A 15,601-nucleotide genomic window follows, 5' to 3' on the forward strand; every position below is an offset into this window, starting at 1 on the left:
ATCAGAACGGCTGAGTTTTCTTGCAGCATTTTGTGTGTGTTGTTCTGGATTTCCACCATCTGTAGAGTCTTGTCCTTATAATGTTGTAAAGGAGAGGTTAACCAATGACAGATTACTTCAGAAACAAAACACTGGCTAAAACACCATTCTGCTGTACGTATTCTTATTAAAGCTCAGATAATTACCAAGGTTAAGGATGGTGTCAGTGAATAGAATAAGTTAAGTATTTGAATTTACCTTCAACAATATAAAATTCTTTAATGTTTTATTAAAAATGAATAGATAGCGAAGTATTTCAACCAGATAAGGTATGGTATTTTTGGAATTAAGGTTGTCATAAAATGTGTGCACGTTCTTACATTCCCAATTCCCACCTGTTATCTACAGTATAACAGTGATGATGGTAGATCCAAAGGTGGTGGAACTATTTGCGATTGCAACTGGCTTGACCAGGGAGGAATGTTGCTGGTTGGTTTGCTGAGCAAAGTCTGGTTCTCAAGGATCAGGACACAAGACAGAATTTAGATCAAGGTGCAAGTACAGATCTGGTCCATTACAGGAACTACTTAAAAGACACTGCCACTTAACATTGATGGCTAAAAAAAATCCAGTGGCAACAAGAATACTGAAGGTAAATAACCAAGGGGCAGTGGGTGTAACCATGCTCAGGTTCTGCTCCCCTTGCTCGCTCTCTTTCATGCTCCCCTGCCGGTATTTGCGCTTGTCCCAAGGTGAAAACACTACCGGCAGAAACCTTGGCAGGAACGGAGGAAAGGGAAGCAGAAGTAATAAAGTAGAATTAGTTCCACAATCCCCATTTCGGCTTATTCTCTCCTATTGTTCAACTTTATTTCAGGAAAGGACTAAAGAGGATAATCAGCCCCTTCGCAATATTGCATGAGATTAAGGTAATAAATACTCTTAGTATTAGGACATATTTAACATAAAGCAATTGGAATCAGAACACGTACAAGTAATCCAACGGTAAAAATTATAGTTCTCTCTAAACACAGGCAGAAAAAAAATATCCAATGTGATTGACAGAGCATCAGGGAACATGGGAAAAGCACAGAACCATGAAGATGAGACAGAACAGTTTTATTTAAATGACAGAGACTCAAGGGATTATATGACTTTCTCTATTCCCGTGTTAATGAGAGAGTTTGTTGGGCAGCATGGTAGTGCAGCAGTTAATGTAATCTTATTATAGCACCAGCAACCCGGGCTCAATTCTGCTAGTCTGAGTTCTATGCGTTTCTCCCACATGTGGGTTAGTAGGTTAATTGATCAGAAAATGTAATTGGGTGATGTTGTCTCACTGGGTTGGAAGGCCTGTTCTTGCTGTCTTCTCTACGTAATAAAAAAAATACGCATAGTACCTCCACATGATACTTTTTAAAAAAATACACCGGTAAAATATTTTACTAAATCAAATTAAAAAGGAATTGAATCAAATTCTTAAAGTGTCCAGACGTTTCCCCTCACCTCTTGAAAATACTTCTTCATTCTGACTTAATAAATAAAAGTTGGCCAAGCTTAGTTTGTCATTAATCCATAACCAGCTTCATAATTAGAAGAGGGGGGGGGAAACACTGATCAGAAGGGGGGATCCAAATGTATTCTAGCATATTGGAGAGCTAAAAGCATTTGTCAACAGGCTATATTTCTCTATTGTATTAGCCCCAACTAAAGCCATCAATACAGCACCACACTTTATGGTGCAAATATCAAAGACAATTTAGAACACACAAATGAAACACAACCTTACAAAAAAACAAGTGAGTTATATAATGTAATGAAAGATCAGGCATGCAAACTAAATGTATCAAACCAATGTGTACGCCCCTCCTGAACGTAGGTACTTCTATCAAACACTGTAATATTTTACGGTTCATTGTCAGAACAGTAGGGTGAGCCACGATAAATGTAAACGTTGACATTTAGATTCCCCAGTTTGTTCCATAGCTCTTTTAATTACTTACTCACTGATTATTTTAATCTCAGGAATGTTGCATTGGCAGCAGAGACAAGTTTTGGTCATCTTTCCTACCCTTGTACATAAACTGTTTTTCCTCAAACAATACTTAGAGTGTAAGGCTGCATTTTAATTAATACCAACCATCTCAAATTACGGGTCTTCCCCAGTTCACGAAAACCCATTTTCGGTAAGGTATTTACATAAAAACTGGTATTAGAGCTGCAGGTACCTTTTGCCATGTGGAAACTCACTTTGCAACCTCTTTTCTAACTTGCAAACAGTCCAGGTTATAAACAGTTCTCAGGGAAAAATTATCCTGCTGTAACCTGGGGAGGACCTATATTGCACAATGTAAAAGAACAAAATGAAGCAAATTTCAAAACAGTTTAAAGATTCAAGATAAAACAATTTATTAAAGAATGAAACAACTTGTATTAATGTACAGGTACTATATACAAACAGCAGTGTACAATTTAGAGCCAATATTGAACAATAATATCATGCACAGAATACTGACAGTTTAAAACCTACATGCTTATTTCTGACAAATGGTTCTTTAAATCTTTAAGTGTACAATTCAAAGTAAGATCCTGCATCACATGGAGTTCAATATAAATGTCAGATTCCCTTATACAGTTGTCATTAATTTTAGTGAACCTGATCTGAAACGTAGAATCTTTCTCTTTAGATTGTGCGATGCTTTGATTTTGACAAAGGCCTTCGGTGGAGACTTCTTTAACTCTGCAGCTGACTTTTGTGCAGGTCGAGACTGGGTAAATTGTGACCAGACTAATGCACTGTTTTCATCTGAGTCACTGGATGAAGTAGTTTCTCCGACAATATCTACATCGCTCAAACTGGACTCACTATCTCCAAAGCAATTGGTGGTGTAATTGCTGTGCTCATCCTCACTAGTGTCTGCCACAGTGGAGTGAAACAAAGACTCACACTCAGCAGAGTACTCCGAATCACTTCCCCGTAGAGCACAAACACCATTGTTCTGCCTGTACACACCAGGCACACGACACAGCACCTCCTTTCTGTTGTGCCTTCTGAAGCGTTTCATTGCTTCTTCACGAGAAACCTCAGCCGAGGACCTCCATTTCCGGTAATCAATCCTTTGTTTGTACCTGGGCTTCACCAGGACAGCTTCCCTTCCAAGTCCGCTGCACCTAGTAGATTTGGTCCCGGTCTGTCTTCCGAGAACACTGTTCTCAGATATGGTGTGGAAGGCCTTCTTTGTTCTGGACGAGGGCCTCCTCACATTTCGTTTCACGTGATCAATGTCATCAGAAAAGTGGCATCTTTTTGGAATAACTTTTGTTTTTTGTTTCAAGGTCTGAACATTTGATTGAAGAGTTCTGTCACAGTGGGGCCTGGACTTCAATGTGGAGCTCTTAAGTTTGCTGATCTTTACATTTTTGGAATCTTTGTGAGATTTTATCACTTGTTGCTCAGCTGGAATGAATTGGCTATTGACTAATTGCCCATCATCTTCTAAACTCTGTACAGAGGATGCTTCACTCCTTGCATCTAGCGGTGCTCTTTCTTCTATGGGAAAGGAAGCCATTGGTGATCTTTGCGACCTTTTGGGAATTGCCACCTTAAGAGGTTGCATGACCTTTTCTTCATGTCCTGAGAAATGCTGATGTGCATTATCTTTAGGTGTACAAGAGCCACATTCACCATTCCCTTCTTGGTAATCTACAGTCACAGGACATTTAGTTAGCCCATTGGTCAACACATTGGCCTTTTTTTTAGGCAAGCTACTCAGCTGAAATTCATTAACAGTAGATGGAACAACAGTTATTTGGGTATTTATAGATTCTATTTTAGATTCTTGCATGTTTTTCTGGTTCTGCTTATTTTCATTGCCTGGAAATTGCCTTTGTGGGGATGCTACATTGCATTCAGACCCATTAGATGCAGGAGGATGGGTGTGAACATTTTTAGACATTTTCAAATCGGTGTTATTGGGTACAATTGTCTGTTTGACACAGATACTACCTTGCCTCAAGATCCCTTTCAATGGATCTGTATTTAGGCTGGTCCTTGGCTTATTTGGTCTAAGGGGTTGGATTTTCTTCTGAACAAGGCCAAGTATATAATTATCCAGTCTTTTCATTGTTGAAGGGTGAACCACTGGGCAAGGACTGTTCTGGGAGGCTGGAGCAGCAGAGTCAGTTTTTACAGGTTCACACCCTGATGCCACTGAGGAAGTGCCCGCACCGCACTGAGGCTTCTCCTCTTCCTCTTTAACGCTCCCTGTTGCCGGGTGAAAAAATATTGGACTCTGTACGGCAACTGCATGTAGAGGGCTTGGGTATCGATACACATCATTACCATTTTTAGAAATCAAGTCACATTGATACTTGGGATGAATATCAGTGACCACATCAATGGAACTAGAATAGGGTACAGAGAACGAACGTCGAACAACACCGGTATATTGGCATTCAAAAAGTTCCTCTCCATAATCTCTCCAGCCAATGAAATCCTCTGCAAATAAAAAAAATGGGCATTAAAAGGTCTCACTTTATTTACATCAATATTTCAGTCTTGTAGTATTTATAGCCATGCTTTAACCTGATTTCCATAACATTTGGAAATACTAGAATCTCATTTGTTATACCTTGCTTTAAGAGGTCCCTCAACACTTAGCTCCCTGAGAAAGCTTGAGGTCAGTCATCAGAATATGAAACCGTCAAATTCTAGTTGAACAACACACACAAAATGCTGGAAGAGCTCAGCAGGTCAGGCAATATCAATGGAAATGAATAAACAGTTGACATATCAGGCAGAGATACTTCTTCAGGAGTAAGAAGAAAAAGAAAAGATGCCAGAATAAAAAAAGTGGAGGGGTGGGGGAACAGGATAGCTGGGTGATAGGTGAAGCCAGATAGGCTGGAGATAAAGAATCTGTTAGGGGAGGAGAGTGAACCATAGGAGAAAGGGAAAGAGGAATTCACCTCAGAGGAGGAGATATACAGGTTAAATGAGGTGAGAGGCTTGGTGGAGTCTTCCCTTTTTCAGTCCTGAAGAAGTGTCTCAGTCACAAACATCAACTGTTCATTCATTTCCGTCGATGCTGCCTGGCCTGTTGAGCTCCTAAAGCATTTTGTGTGTGTTGATTTGGATTTCCAGCATCTGCACACTTCCTCATGTTTATGAATTGTATTTGATGCTTTTATGCAACACTTTTGGGTTTTCTATTATATTAAAAAGGTGGTTTATAAATTATATTTCTTGTTGACTTTCAATTTTCTTTTACAAATTGGCTGTTTAGAAGTGAACATTCTGCTCAGAAGCATTGACAGTTGCTGAAGTAATGCTGAAGCTTAGGTATTGAAAATGGCTAGAAAAATGTGCTAGCTAAAGGACAGCCATTTCTCCAAGTAACACTGAAGAATAAAGCATTGGCATGACACTGGAGATAAATTCTGTTATTCAAAATCATATTTATATCCATCTCCAAAGGGTACATAGATCAACTCAACTCATTTCAGAAATAGTACCACCTATACTGTAGCATAGCCTTGGTTCTAAACCAAAGCGCCAGCCTACAGTTTTACGTTTATTTCTCTGGTATGGGACTAGGAACATTGAAATTGTTTAACTCAAAATCACAGTTTATACCAATGAAATCGAAGATGGCACAGCTATGGCTGTAGAGTCACAGCAAATAATACAGTAATAAGAGAATTTTATCTGAGTTTGATCAGCTAAATCATGATCCACTGTTAGCATGCAACAGTATGAAATATACAAATAAATGCTGAATTATGTCTTCATATTGTAAAAATGAACATTGCTAATCAGAATAGCAGTATCAGGGCCATTGAAATACTCCAGTTCAAAGACTTCAAACCAAACTCTGAAGCGACACTGAAATTATATCCTTTTGCCTCCTAAAGTGTAATTGTTAGAATGTTATGTTTTACACCATTTTTAAAAAACAAACCAGATTATAAAGCACAACTTTAATATCTGCTTGTCTATGCATATCTGTCCTCACGTCATTTTACAGATGTGCATTATAGAGCACCCTAACAAGCTGCTTCACTGCTTGGTATGGAAACTGCACTGCAGTGGACAGGAAGGCTCGAAAATAGGTAGTCAAATCTGTCCATCGCATCACCAGCACCAGACAAACCACCATCAAGGACATATATACAGAAAGGTGCCAGAAAAGGGCCAGTAACATCATAACATCCACCCTGCTCATGAACTGTTTGTCCCAGTCCTATCAGGGAGGAGGCTGTGTAGCATCCATGCCACCAGACTTAAAAACAGTTGCTTTCCCCAAGCAGTAAGGCTGATCAACACCTCCACCCATTAATCCATCCCTCCACATCCCAAACCACCACTACTTTATCATTCCCTGTCAGAGTCATCTAATGTACAGACACTCTTATACCCAGCGTCACTCTATGGACATACAATCTACGTGCATGTGCTATCTTATGTGTTTACATTTATCGTGGATTTTTTGTAATTATTGTGTTCTATATATTATGTTTTTTGTGCTACATTGGAACTGGAATAACTACATGTTTTTAAAGTAGAAAAGCAATTACACTAGGACAGTTCTGATCTCTTAATTTCAGAATTCCAGGTCCAATGGTATGAGTAGTCATTACAAACTGGGGTCTTCCTCGATTGTAGTGGATGACCATAATTCCTCCACGCCTTACCGCGTCCTTCGCTCCCCAAGAAGTGTTGAGGAACCATCTTCCTGGCAGTTGGATCTCACTGTTGGTCTTATCTGCCTAGCCCACTGGAGCTGAATTCACATGCTAGGACAGGCATGTCCGTGTTTCACCAGGGTATGAGGCCCGCCAGCCACCTTCACCTGGTTTAGCCAGCCTGTCGAAGCAGTATACTGGAGTGCGGCCACTGACAGTTACTTGGTGCCACAGGTGAGAGCTGAGTGTCCAGTAGGGACTAAAAACAAGTGAACTGCCCCAGAATGGACATGACAAACCCCTTCACCAGAGGTGTTACCCCTCCCTGGACATCCCACACACTGCAATGTTCATTGAATGAATTTCCTCCATTGATAACTATTAGGAACTAATACACTGTTTTATAGTACTGTAGTAGTTTTGGTGGTGTTCTAATTTACTCTGTATTTTACTTAAATGCTTAATTTGTTACTTGGTTAATGGGTCATTTGTCTTTTTTATACCTTTTTAACTATTTCCATGAAACTTTGGCTAATTGGAGTAACCATTCAATTGGGTCAAAATGTATTGGTTCCAATGCATCCCAGTTAACTGGAATCCACTATACATACATAAAATATGTTTTTTTAAAATCACAAGCCAGCACAGAGGGGATTGGCTTAATCGTGTACATCCATGTTATATCAGAATCCCAATTTGTAAGCTTCTTCATAAGTGGATCCCAGTCAAGAGATGGACAAGATAAACCCGAATACCCATCTTCCTTGATAAAGTATTCAGCTATCAATAAAAACCTCAAGGTGTGGCCTCTCTGCATTTTAGTTGCAAATATGCAATCGGATGATGCATTTTAGGGGAAAAATGCAAAGAAATCATCTCTGTTCTTCCCACCACAACTGTAATGTTATAAACTAAAAAGTTAATTCATACAATTTTGCTTTTTTTTTGCTGGTCAGCATCTGATGCAAGCATCACCGCATTAACAAGAAGATACCCAACTCCATATTAACTGCAAGTCAGATGACAAGATTATTGACAAATTTCAGTCATAACAATCATTTACATGTCTCTTACCTGTGGACTTAGGGCGGCCATCTGTAATGTTCAGTGGTGCATCCAGTGGGCTACAGAAGCAGGTGCTGGAATGACAACTGGATAAACACTCACTGAAAACAGAATTAGAGGAGTTTGAAAGTGACCCAGATGCTCCATCACTCATTTCGTAAAAACCTGTCAAAATCAAAGAGCAAAATGAATTTTCTATATACCACATAAATTTGTTAGAGAAGTTACTCAATTTTTCAATATAACTAGATATTGCAAAAATATAGACACCGTGTATGGTGTAGTGCAAGAGAATATTAGATCATAATATTTGATTAGGGTACTGAAACTCTTGAAAAGAAAATTTAGTTCAGGTGACAAAACAGCATTAATTTTTTTTAGAAAAGCACGTTTCAGTTAAAGCTGCAATAAGTTGGACTCTATTTTGGGTGTAACCTTAAAATGTTTGGATAATTTCTATCAGAAGTTTTATGACAAAAAATACATTTCTAATAAACAAGTACTTAAAAGACAAGCAAAAACGTAAAGGCTTTATAATACAGTTGAAGACATCAGCAGCAAAGGAACATCATTGTAAAAATATATTAATAAAGAAAAGAGAAAATGAGAAGTATTTGAAACAGAGTTTTATTGGCCCATGGAAGAACATTCACCTTTTAAGGCAATTAGAAATTCTGAAGTATAGGGCAGTAGTGGTGACATCAGGTTAATGATTTTACTTTTGTATTATTTTGGCTATCAAATTGGGTTCTTTCCTATAAATGAAAACATTATAATTCAAATAGAGTGAAACAAAAAGAAGTGGTAGAGCAGATATGTGCATTAGTTAAAGGTCTTCTTACCAATCAAATACCTTAATGATATTTGGTATACATCCCATATAACTTGAGATTTTCACACATTTACCTTCCTTAAAGGAAACCGTATATTGCTTACTTTACAGTATTTCAAACAAAATTGTTGATCGCTTAAGATTTAACATTAAAGCAAACCAAAGATAGTTAGCAATATTTAAAATATATGTGCTTAGTATTTTTCATATTACTTCATTATCTCAATTTTTCTATTCCACTCCCACCCAATTTATTAGCGCACAAGCTGTTCAGCATGGCAGCAGTCATATAGCATTCGTGCAATTACTTTATAGCACCAGTGACAGCCAATCAGGGTTCAATTCCCACTGCTGTAAGGAGATTGTCTGTACTCCCTGTGACCGCATGTTTCCTCTGGGCGCTCTGGTTTCCTCCCACGTTCCAACAACGTACAGTTAGGGTTAGTAAATTGTGGGCATGCTATGTTGGCACCTGAAGCATGGCAACACTTGCGGGCAGCCCCCAGCTGATTTTATTTGACATATTTCACTGTATGTATCAATGTACATGCGACCAACAAAGCGAATGTTTTTTTTATTTTTTCCAGCAGCTCAAATATTGACTTCCAATATTTAAGTATCAAATATGGCACAGCCAAGAATGTCTCTACTTATTTGGGTGACTAAAGAAATCTGGCATGCCCTCATCAACCCTTACCAATTGTATCAATGCACCATAGAAAGCACCTAATTTAGATGCTTGGTATTCCTGCAACCACAAGAAACTTCAGAAGGTTGTGAACACAGCTCAAGACATCATGGAAATATATCACCCCTCCATGGACTGTCTATACTACTCCTTACTTCAGCAGATGGTATAATCAAAGAGTCCACCCACCCTGCACATCCTCTCTTCTACCAACCCCCCCCCCACCCCCACCCCATCAGGCAAGATATACAAAAGCCTGAAAGCACATATCACTAGGCTCAAGGACATCTTCTACCCCACTTCTATAAGAACATTGAATGGATCCCTAGTTCATTAAGACAGATTCTTGACCTCATAATCTACCTTGTTATGATCATGCACTTCCTCTTAAGCTGTTGTACTTCATTCTCCAGTCTGTTATCATTTAACCTTGTTCTACTTCAATGCACCATGTAATGGTTTGATCTGTTCGAATAGTATGGAAGATGACTTTTCACTGCACTTTGGTACATGTGTCAATTATAAGCTATTTCCAATATGGTCCTTGCTTGACATCAGTATGAGTGATAGTGATTAGGATTATCAGAGCTGCTTGAAACTCTAAATTTGCTGCCACTTATTGGACATATTTAATGAACACAGACCAAGGGTTAAATGCACCTTCCAGATGCATAATCGCTAGGTGGGTTACTGACACAGAGGATGGTACACTTACCTACTAAGCCACTGGGAAACCCAAAGCAGCACAGCTTTTTTAAAAAAGTGGAATACCCTGCCAAAACTAGAGGGACAAAGGAAAAAAAATGTAATTTAGGGTGGTCTCCAAATCAGAAGGTCATGAGTTCAAGCCCTGTCCCAGACTTGAGCACATAATGTAGAATGGTGAATCTGCAATACGTCAGTACTGCAGTTTTGGAAGTGGCCTTTTAGATGAGATAGCAAAACACACAAAATGCTGGAGGAACTCAGCAAGTCAGTCAGCATCCACGGAAATGAATGAACAGTCAACATTTTGGGCCAAGACCCTTCTTCCAGACATTTGTCAGTGACTTCATGGTGCATTGTAATGGAAGACAATTGGAAAATCAAAGCATTTTCTTGGTGTCCTGCGCGCTCAATGCCAAACCAGATCAACCAGTTGTTGTTAGCTCTTGACTGCTTTGTGGGATATAGCCTTGTTACATTTGTGTATACAGCAACAGAGAATAACCATCAGATGTAATTCTTTCTGGGATATTCTGGTATGTGAAGGATGTCAGTAATGTTCATGGAAAATAGTTGGCAGTCAAATTGTTTGTGTTGCCAAATTTTATTACTTAACACAAACTATTTTGCTAAGGTAATTGTACGACTATCACCTATATTCACATGCTCACAACTTGGTGAAATGGAGGGTTTTAACTGAAGTTTTTCATTTTGAAGTCCGTGAGCACAGAGGAAAAAAGCGATAATACAAAATTTCTGAAACTACTGCAGTGCCAAGCTTGTAATCAGATTCTAATTGTCAAGGTTTTAAAACAACATGATCAAATGGAGAAGGAAGTAGATTTAAGAACTGCAGAGGATATTTGGTAGTCCAACAGTGTAAGTGTTCCTACTCCTATGAATCATCCTTTGATGTGCATATCCAGATGTCTACCACAAACAGACTGACCTGAACTGGGTCTGCTGTCTGTTTCTAGGTTGTCATTTGGACCCTTCTCCACATCCAACTGAAGGTCACTGATCTGTCGATCCAACTCCTGGAGCTGATTTATGAGGCCAGCATCTCTCCTTCTCAAACAGTTCTGTAAAGATCGAGCAGCAACACATTTTAATCAATCGCAGAAATAATGAATTCAGACTTAGTGAATGCTAAGAAAGCTATTAATTCTGCCCTTTAACTGATGTTTAACATTCCACTATCATAGTCACATCATGAAATCTCAGGTGTGTTTCCTGCAAATGGCAGCATACATTGCTGATTTATAAAAGGAATTAATTGTGAACTTTTTCACTCCTCGGTTAAATCAATGAAGTTATATTTGCAGCATATATTGTGTCTTTAAAATTCTGGAATACATGAATACAGGTTGCTAAAATATAGAAAACTGGTTAAATATCCCGGCTCCCTCTAGAGAATTATTGAATGCAGTCAGTTATTCATAGAATATTACAGCCACGAAGTAAAATAAAAATACTGTTAGCTACTCGGTTCAAAAGCAGAAGATGAAATTCCTGAAAGGGGGAAACAGACTTCATTATTGGCAACTTGCCATCTACACACACTCAAACGATTACAATGTGGACTTTTATTTTCAAAAAGCTATCTTAAAGAAACGAGCAACGCCAGTGCCCGCAATGAATTCGATCGTCTGTGGATCCGGCGTGGCAGAAAGTTCAATGTCATTGATAAACCCATGAATTATTAGCAATTGACATACAGTTTCTAAGCCTTTTCCCCCATTGTCAAGCATGGTCGAATTAATGCCTTTAAAAAAATAGGCGTTGACAGAACACCTTTTCCAAATGCCTACCGAATGGAGTAGAATATACCCTGGAACTACTGCCCCACAGTGTGCGGGTCTCCCCCCCCCCCCCCCCCACACACACACACACCTCTGTGTATATATAGATACAGAAATTTAGGACTAAATAATCCTAGAAGAGCTAACCCAGTTACGTCCAGAATAATTTCCAACAGTCAAGATCCGCAACTGGGGGCAGGAGTATAACCAGATGTACAATTTTGTCAAGCTACGGTCCGTTCTATTGTTCCATTAAACGATGCAGCGACACTGCACAGAAAGAGGCAAGGTCTGCTTCATCTCGGTCAGCTGATCGGTAACATAAGCAGGTTCCAGCCTCCCGCTCTGCCGGAGAGCCGCAGTCCGCTTGTAAAGTTCATTTAAGTCACTATGTCTACTACAACCAGCCAAAGGGGTTTAAAATGTACAGCTGGACCTCCTCCTCCGAAGAGATTAGTATTATGCTGTTATTTCATTCGTAGGAAGTCAATTTATTGCATTTTTTAACAAAAAGCTACGACTCCTTCTCTGCCATTTCAAAAGACTAATCGAACTCGCTGTAAATGCCCCAGCTGCATTTGCCATTAACGACCAGCTCCCTCTATCACACGCCTTCCACAGCAATATTGTACAGTCCAGTCCGATTGTTACTCTGTACAAATGGAAACTGATCTACTTCGCCCCACTTTTTTTTAAAAGACACACAAACGCACAGCTGCAATCCCGAGCCAGAAAAGTCAAGGGGCCAAAAAAAAAGTTTATGCTCTCAATAAACCCTTCACTTTTTCGCTTGCTTGTTCAGCAAGATCATGAAATTCAGCTGTACGTAAATCAGTAATTAACATGGTACGAAGGTCACTCAAAGCAAACGCGGAAATCATTAAAGATCTATACGAGAGAATTACATTTTTGAATAGACCCGTGTCTCCCAGATTCTTCGATTCTGTTTTGCTATAATGGACTCTAGTATTATTTTACAAGCCACGTTGCAAAGTATGACGCTGAATTGGCTAATTAAAATGTAGGATGATATTTGGGAAGATTTACAGTTAATGTCATTATACAGCTGCAATTATCAAGAGCATCACGCTAATAATACATCTTTATTTTAGAAGCAGTTCGTTTTAATGTCTCACCAATTGTTTCCTTAACATGATAATGTTATCTTCTAATTGCTTTTCCTCAGGGGTCAAATAAAGTTCCCCTTGAGATCCCTTTCTCCTTTCGCCTTTGAGAGCTGCAGTGTCCTCAGAAGCTTTCAGTAATTCCATTGCACCCCGAACCAAGTACTCCTGTCTGTGCTTCAGCAAATCCAGCTCTCCTAGTCCAGCCAAGGTAGCCTCGAACCTGTCTCGGGTCCGGCACCGATCGCTCTCAGCCTCCGCTTTCTCCCGGTTTCGGGTCTCCCCTTCCAGTTTTATCGGATGCCGAATCCCGTTAACAGGCATCGTTAAAAGAGCGGACGTCTGTTTTAGCATAATAAAAAGGCTCTGCTTCAGTTGCTAACACTGGCTTCCCGCAGTGTTCTCCTTTTGTTCGGATATTGGAAGAGCTATTTTTAATCCCCTCCGCCGGGGTGTTTTCCCGGGATGACAGATCGGGGTTAATGAGATGAAGACCACAAACTGCACTCCTTCCTCAGAAACGTTGCGGCAGCCTCGGCAGTTGACAGCTCCACTGTCCCTCTCCCCTTGACTCAAATACAGAAGCACCCAGGCGCGTCCTGTACGTGAGCCCGCAAGTTACGTCCTGCCGCCCCGGCACAAGCACCGCTCTAATCCTAATCAAACTGTGATGAACTATAGCAGAACAGAGCGGCCACATCAAACAGCACCGGGACACCACCTTTGTTAAAGGGGAACCTCCTGTTTGGAGTGTGGGGGGTGGGGAGGATCGGTATTCAACGTTTAAAAACAGAACATTGAATAAACAGCTATTCTTCGTTTAAATAAGAATGTTCTTATCTTCATAATTTAAAAAAAAACATATGAAACCCCGGGGGTGGACACTTTTAAAACCCATTTTCAATAACTGACAATTTTCACAATCAGACCTGTGTTATTCGATAATAGCAGATTGGGAATGCATTTGCGCATTTAGACGGAGGCGCGGGTAAATGATACTAAAAGCGCACGGTAAAGTATAAACTGTATAGCTTGAACTCAGTGGATTAGTTGACGAGGCATAACGACGTGAGTCTGTAGGCAGAGTCGCGGGTAATCTTCGCCGGTTCCGGATCGAGATCTTATTCAGATAAATGTCAGGTACAAAGCACAAAAAAAAACTCGGCAGGCCGAGCAGCATCTGCGGAGAGAGAGTCGGAGTTAAAGCTTCAGAGAAATGACCTTTAATCGGAATGAGAAAGAAATATTAAGGGTCAAACTTGGCAGGCGCAAGAAAGCGGGACTCAAAGAGTCAAAGAAACGATGAGAATGATGAAGGATCTCGGCCCGAAACATCAACTGTCTTCTCTTTTCCATAGATGCTGGCTGGCCTGCTGAGTTTGTGTGTGTTGTTTGGATTTCCAGCATCCGCAGATTTTATCTTGTTTCAAATAAGAATGGGGCATCTTTTTTACATTATAGCGGAACTTGTTCTTCTGGATAATCTTAAAAGCATTGGCACCTCTGTTCTAGGAGAAGGTCCTCTCGTCTCGCTCACGAGGTTTATCTTGTTCACTTTCATTGAACAAGATAAAACTCATGGGGGAGAAGGTTCCCATCTGTCCTTCAGTCTATCCCAAACCACTTTTTCCTCTTTCCTCCCCGCTTCCTCTGCATCTTAATACTTGTCATGTCTTTCCCTAAGTTAACTCCCAATCTACCCACAGAAGCAGCCAGCACGTGCAGTATTTTAGTTTTTGAAAGATAAGTAACTATGGGCCTTATAGTTTAGCATTTCTTTGCGTTGCAATCCCTTTGTTGTATCATCCTGTAATTTCGTCTAATCAATATTAATATGAGCAGTTGCTCTCCCAGTTGCCAAGTGTGCATCACAGCTTCCTGAGTGCAACCAACAACTGACGCCCAAGTCTGATTTTAGGTGGTATTGCAGCCATCTTGATAAATAACATGTCATCTCTTTAAGAAAACACATCGGCGATACGAAAGAGAAGATAATCAGCCGGGCAGGATGTTCACAGCAGACTGTTCGTGATAAAGAAGCTGAGAACTCGATGTCAAACTGTGATGTCAATTCTTTCCAAACTTCAAGCGGTTTGAAGTTGACATGAAGATTAAGAGAGATAACATCCACCCAACCCCAGATACTGGGGAAATGTACAGTAGTTTCACCAACTGACAATCTTATCCAAAGTATTAATCGGTGGAATACGCGAAAGTTTTGACGATGAAGTGAAGTTAAAGAATGAACTTGAGTTGAAAGCTTATGAGAGGTTCCTTTCCAGAGTGAGGATACGACTAAGCCCGATCCCCTCCAAATTCATTTTTTTAACTGTTCCATTATAATTTACAATAAAGCCCAACAATTGTGGTATTTGGGACAACTCCAGTTGTTCTACTGAGTACCCGTAGCGGAAATGTTCATTTCGAATATATACAACAATCCCAATAATGGACATTTTGCTGGATAACAAAGACAATGGAGCCTGGCAGGGCCCCTTATATGTGCAATGATTTTTTCCCAGCCAAGCCTGTCATAAATCTTTACACATGTTCGTGTATTCAGTCAAAGTCATAATGCAGAGAGTGGTGCGGACAGCCCAGCGCATCTGTAGATGTGAACTTCCCACTACTCAGGACATTTACAAAGACAGGTGTGTAAAAAGGGCTCAAAGGATCATTGGAGACCCAAGTCACCCCAACCGCAAACCGTTCTGCTACCATC

General features: G+C 40.0%; 1 protein-coding gene across 2 annotated transcripts; it reads right to left on the bottom strand.

Moving 5' to 3' along the window:
• Positions 1-2,363: 2,363 nt before the first annotated feature.
• dact1 (dishevelled-binding antagonist of beta-catenin 1) lies at positions 2,364-13,468 on the bottom strand. Of its 2 annotated transcripts, XM_059957122.1 has the most exons (5): positions 12,892-13,468; positions 10,903-11,035; positions 9,964-10,029; positions 7,738-7,893; positions 2,364-4,477 (listed from the first exon to the last, which is right to left on the bottom strand). In XM_059957122.1, exons 1-5 carry the CDS (start codon positions 13,231-13,233, stop codon positions 2,607-2,609), a joined length of 2,568 nt encoding a protein of 855 aa, XP_059813105.1. In that variant the 5' UTR covers positions 13,234-13,468; the 3' UTR covers positions 2,364-2,606. The 2 variants fall into 2 exon arrangements, with proteins under 2 accessions (XP_059813105.1, XP_059813114.1); XM_059957131.1 differs by lacking the exon at positions 9,964-10,029 and having other exon boundaries at positions 12,892-13,466.
• Between the last annotated feature and the right edge of the window lie 2,133 nt (positions 13,469-15,601).

The sequence above is a fragment of the Hypanus sabinus genome, chromosome 2 (genome assembly GCF_030144855.1).
Source record: "Hypanus sabinus isolate sHypSab1 chromosome 2, sHypSab1.hap1, whole genome shotgun sequence".
Lineage (NCBI taxonomy): Eukaryota > Metazoa > Chordata > Chondrichthyes > Myliobatiformes > Dasyatidae > Hypanus > Hypanus sabinus.

Coding starts and splice junctions, on each gene's coding strand:
- dact1 (XM_059957122.1), bottom strand. CDS start 13,233: ATGCTAAAACAGACGTCCGCTCTTTTAACGATGCCTGTTAACGGGATT. Junction 10,030..10,902: donor AGACAGCAGACCCAGTTCAG/GTCAGTCTGTTT, acceptor TTGTCCCTCTAG/TTTTGGCAGGGTATTCCACT. Junction 4,478..7,737: donor TGGCCGCCCTAAGTCCACAG/GTAAGAGACATG, acceptor TTTTATTTGCAG/AGGATTTCATTGGCTGGAGA.